Source organism: Alosa sapidissima, chromosome 8, assembly GCF_018492685.1.
Source record: "Alosa sapidissima isolate fAloSap1 chromosome 8, fAloSap1.pri, whole genome shotgun sequence".
Taxonomy (NCBI): domain Eukaryota; kingdom Metazoa; phylum Chordata; class Actinopteri; order Clupeiformes; family Clupeidae; genus Alosa; species Alosa sapidissima.
In genome coordinates, this window is record NC_055964.1 from 8,120,617 (window position 1) to 8,126,077 (window position 5,461).

Below are 5,461 nucleotides of genomic sequence, written 5' to 3' on the forward strand. Positions count from 1 at the left end.
TATATTTTAAAGCCTTGATACACTGAGAAATAGAAAGATTATTAGAAATGGCTATGGATGTGAAACCTTAAGCTTAGTAATGCAGTAATATGACATTACGTAAGTTGGTTAAGGCATTTGATTATTTATTTTTTTCGACGTGATTTCTCTTTCACAACACATGCTTTCGAGTGACGTGGTTCTTTGCCTTGGCAGGTCCAGCTGTCTTTCAACACAGACACCCTCTGCTGAGAGCAGGGGGCCTCTTCAAACAAACAAACAAACAAATACAAACATACAAATAAACATCAAGCCTCAAGCTCAGACGTGGATTCTGGCAAATGAAAAGACACATTTAAGGAATCTCTTTGGAATGGAGATCTCCTCATCTCGCCGTTTGTATCTGCTTGGGAGGCACTCTTCATTTTTTTCTGTGTGCACTTAATTAACAATGACGAGAGAGCGACAAGAAACTTTACGGATTGCACATCGCACAGACAGAGGTCTGCAGCAGAGACAGAAGCACAGCCTGACAGCTCATCACATGGTGGACGCTGACGCTGAGGCAGACAGTGAGACTTGGACTACGAGGAGTGCCTCCAACCATGGCCTCCATACTGCAGGTTCAGGAGAGTGCTTGCATTTATGCAAAGGACATGGATATTCCAGTGAAACGCACACATGTTTGTGTATTTTCTTTTTGACTCTTCAGGGTAGGCAGATCATTTTAGGATCTGTTGCTTGATGGGAATGTTGGCAAGAGGTCTACACCAGAGATTTTAGTGGAGAGATAGAGAGAGAGAGCAAGCATAGAGTATTCTTGTTTGATTCTTGAGTCAATGTTTATTGTGGTGTTTGTGCCACTGATGTCAGAAGATGACTTTATCATCCACGTCATGGTTTGATCACAAGGCATCTCTTACCTCTTAAGTAAATGTTTGCTTTGGGGCGTTGTTTGACTATGTTATCATAAATAATACCTTTTATTTCAGCCAAAGGAGCGATGTAACTACACAAACCCCTTGTTGAAACTGTTAATCATGTTTTTTTTTTAAGTTGTACCTGCCTTGAAAGCATGCATATAGTGTCAGACTTGTATTGTGTCATATCTACATTTTTGCTGTGGTAAGAAGAATGGTTTATTTTGTATATTGACATGTTTTGGACACATGTACGTGGTTCATTTAATAAATGATTGCTGGTTTCTTAATGCACCTTGCTGAAGGTGCAGTCTTTTGACAGGAAACATTGGAAAAAAATAGTTTATCCTGTTTTGTTGGCCTTTAAAATGACTTGACTGTCCCCATTATGGTGGAAACTGCCCTCCACATAGACTTGGTCCTATATCTTCACGTACGAGAATGTAAATGGCATGAAAATGTTTTGCACAGATTCTGGTGCCTCCTAAAAGCTTGAGCCTCTTTGTTGTGAATATATAACAGTATATATACTTTTTGTCCTTTCATTAATTAATTCATTACTTCTTTTGCCTCATGAATGGAGCACTTTGAAACACTTTCCTCTCTCCTCCTTTAATTTGTTTTGTTGTTGCGGTGTGCTATTTGTTTCTATTCTGAAAAACAAGATCCCTTGTGTGTAATTATCTTATAGTTTAGGTAATGAATACTCTTTAGTGAAATGCAGGAAATAGTACTGTTAAATTGCTTAACTGGATCATATATGAACTTGGGTCACTTACAGTACAAGATATGTGTGCTATTAAGAACTAGCAAGCTCATGTACTATCACTGTGATACAGACGCAAACACTCAAGGTTGAGTTTTTGGAGTGTTTGGACAGTGAACGACAGCATGGAGATTGGAAATATATTTTGAATACAGCCACGTCCTTATTGGTGATGAAAGAAGTTAAGACTTTTTTTCTTGAATTTTATACTGGTGTGTGAGCCATAAGACGAATATTTTGAACTACAGTTGAGAATCTGTTGTGTTTTAATTTAATGTGATCATTTTAGTTGTGTTTTCAGAGCTTTTTTATTTTGACTCAAGTTATTCATACTGAAACCAACTGGAACTTGGGTTGTTCACAATATTGGACCAATGTGTCATGGTTATTCCTTCAGTTCGATTCAGACAGTCGTAGAACACTGATGGTACCTTTGAAAAAGAAAAGGCAACTACTGATTTATATTTTCCTAGAATGTTTAAAGAGGATAAAGCATAAGGAATGGGATAGGGTTGTGACCCTAGGTTGTTTTATAAGAACGAAGACCAAAGGGAGATATTTTTTTAAAACAACATGACATAATTCTGCGCTGAATGTGAATATGTTTAACTAAGTGTGTTGCAAAATTTAGGACACATTCTGTTTCGTAAAAGAAAACCTTTTAAACTATCTATCTTGGGAAGTGAGGGAGAGTGGTTGGTCATCACTAACACTGTAAGGTCAAATTGCTAACTTGAACATTAACTTGTGCAACTCAGAAACAGTGACCGTCATGCTCTGTTTAGGCCAGAGCTCTGTGAAACTTAAACCTTTATGTAATCAGCAGGTTTGAACGTGTAACCTTGCCAACCCATGCCAAACTATAGATAGCAAAAGCCTTGACCAGCATTCTAATTTCATTGACAGCGTTTTTTTCCCCCCCAAAATGGCTCCTTGAGAATGTGCTGCTTTACGCCCTGAAGTGAATCAGTGATTCAGGGACTAGTGCACCAGCAGAGAGAGAAAGCTAGGTTCCATAAATTACCTGCAATGGATCTTTTGAGGGAAATGGATCTAGTGTTTCTTTTGTTTTAATCTGAAGCTATGTGCTTTGGAATGTATCTTATGTATGTGTATATAAATATAAATATATTTATATTTTATGAATATATGTTGTTAAGGTTGTGTTTGTTGGTTGGTTTTTCATTCAACTTTTGTTCTAATCGGTTGTCATATAACATTTTTACTTGAACATTGAGCTTGTTTCTAATATGTTGTTTCCATAATCCTGTGTTTCAAATGAGGTGAACTGGTGTTTTTAATATTACAGACAAGTGAAGAAAAAAATAAATATGGTGAACTTCTGGGGTTTTGAGTTGAAGTCTGTCATTGTTTGTATTAACCACCATATGTGATGGGGAATCTAAAGCAAATAAGAATATGATATGTCCTTACTTATCCATGTCAGATTAAGTATACTTAAAGTGAAAGTTTATACATGTGTCTAAACATAGGATGACAACTTTCTGATCAAAAAAGAAAGTTGATAGCACAGCATTTAAAAGGCACATTCATATTTATTTGAGGTATAACACATTTTCATAAGTAATGTAAAAGCAAATAGATATTCAATAATAGATAAGGCATCATCATAACTGGGTATTTTAGAAGCAGTCATTTTCCAAAGTGATAAAAATAGATGTTTAAAAACCTTTCAGTATATAGTGTTGAGTTGAGTTTAAAAGAACATTCATGAGAGTTCACTGCAGCTTTACAATGGTTAAAGTGGGAGACTGCTTCAAAAGCCAGACATGTTAGATTAAAAGCTCAATTTGAGCATCATCCTCATAATCCCCATCTCCATCATTATACTTCATCACCGTCGTCATCAAAAGCCACACCAGTTGCAGGTCGCTTGCTAAATAAATGAATAAAAACAATATATTTGCACTTCATGTCAATGTTGACATTTTAAAAACTGGACATTTTTTTAGGTTACCTTCTCGTTCCTGGGTTGATCAAAGAGTCTCCTGGAAAGCGCTTGCGGGACCCTACAGAAGGGCCATTACTGCTCTGTTTTCGAGGTGCAAACTCTGAAAGAAATAGCAGATCTTCCCAATCACTAAAACTCTACAGTAGCAATGCATAATATTGGAATATTATTTAAACAAAACAAAGACAGATGCAACAACATCGTGGTAATCATGACCCATTCTGCATACCATTATCTCTCTTGTGAGAGTTCTTCCCAGGGCTGTGCAATGTCTGAGGTCCTGAAAAACATTCCAAATCAAGTCATCCCAGGAACCTCTGGAGTACAGAGGATAAATGCAATTCTATGACACATTAATTAAATTCTTACAACATATTTAATTGTGCTGTGACTGGTAGCTGCATTTTTATGCAGATTGACTTGAAAACATTCCCCATGCATAAGATACTGGAGCAGTGAAACCAGTATAAAAAAACTTTTCAAATGAGGTGTGCTAGATGACTGTAGTGGAGATTACCTTCAGCGCCCTGCCAATGACTCAAGTTGTCAGCCATCCTAAACAGAAGCTCCTTCAGCTCAACTTTTCCGTCAACCTCACAGAGTTTGGACAGGGTCATGGTCAAGTCTATTGGTGAAGGCCCAAGATGGAGGATCACCTGCTCCTCCTCCACTGACACAGAGGCCTTTCCTTTACCACATGACGATCTATAAACCAACGTTTGTGTGAATGTGTGTGTGTGCGAGTGGACCGTGTGTGTGTGTGTGTGTGTGTGTGTGTGTGTGTGTGTGTGTGTGTGTGTGTGTGTGTGTGAGTGAGTGAGTGAGTGAGTGAGTGAGTGAGTGAGAGAGAGAGAGAAATTAGAACAATAACAAAATAATCCAGATTCAGGATCAGATCGGATGAAGTAGAGGAACCTTACCTCAATTTCATAAGGCAGTCTTCTATTGATTTCAAGGAGTAGTATTTCAGCTGTCAAATGGAAATATTCAACAATCTTCAAAACAATGATACCTAAGCTATATTTCATTTGAGGAGTCACTCAGTATATAACTGTATTTGACTCAAAGTACAGATAAAACACACACACACAAACACAAACACAAACTCACAAAGAGAGAGACATACATACAGACAGAGAGACAGACAAACATAGAAATGACTGTCCACAGTAAAATTGCAAGTGCAACACTTCTAGACTTACAAGTTGGGCCTTTATCTCATCAGTTATTCTTGTTTTCCATACATCTTCTGCATCTGTCACTCTGGGGGGGGGGGGCATCACATTAGGATACTTTAAACAACTTAGCATGGAAAGTCTTCATCAGGCTATACTCTGGATCGAAGTGAGTATCAGAGGTAGGTGCATTATGTGACACTGTGACCAGACAACGATCAACAAAAAAACACCCATGATGACACTGATAGCTACTGCTATAACAATGCTGCTAGTGTTGTCTTGATCATATGCTGTCTATGGTCTTGATGGTAAGGAACGTTAGCTAGCCTACCTACTCCTTTGAAAGAAAAAAAGGTAACTCACCCTATATTTAAATCACCTGCGCAGTCGTGAATATAACATAAATACTTGGATCCGTCTGTTTTATCTGACACTGTGAAGAAAAGCTTTGACATAGCAGTACTTTGATCCATTGTAAAGGACTATGCCAAGGACAAATGATTTGAAATCACTCATGAAGCCACGAAAGAAGCCTGGCTAGCAGTAAGCAAATGAGTTGCAGAACAAAACGAGAGAATTTTAATGACGTAAACAAAATGATCATCCAATGAAATGATATTTACCCGGAAGTGACTAATCTGTTGAC

At 37.7% G+C, this 5,461-nt stretch overlaps 2 protein-coding genes across 4 annotated transcripts in view; one reads left to right on the forward strand and one right to left on the reverse strand.

Moving 5' to 3' along the window:
* abca2 (ATP-binding cassette, sub-family A (ABC1), member 2) overlaps positions 1–3,012 on the forward strand; it is a 68,729-nt gene extending 65,717 nt beyond the window's left edge. For all 3 annotated transcript variants that reach the window (XM_042102085.1, XM_042102087.1, XM_042102088.1), the window contains one exon: positions 196–3,012. In XM_042102085.1, coding sequence (XP_041958019.1) covers positions 196–231 — 36 coding nt within the window. In that variant the 3' untranslated portion in view covers positions 232–3,012. The remainder of the gene's footprint in view (positions 1–195) is intronic.
* A 202-nt stretch (positions 3,013–3,214) lies between these two features.
* paxx (PAXX non-homologous end joining factor) lies at positions 3,215–5,386 on the reverse strand. Its single transcript, XM_042102093.1, has 7 exons — positions 5,179–5,386; positions 4,840–4,900; positions 4,558–4,607; positions 4,155–4,342; positions 3,867–3,917; positions 3,644–3,737; positions 3,215–3,562 (listed from the first exon to the last, which is right to left on the reverse strand). The coding sequence occupies exons 1-7, from the start codon at positions 5,286–5,288 to the stop codon at positions 3,511–3,513; spliced, it is 606 nt and encodes a 201-aa protein (XP_041958027.1). The 5' UTR covers positions 5,289–5,386; the 3' UTR covers positions 3,215–3,510.
* Positions 5,387–5,461: the final 75 nt, after the last annotated feature.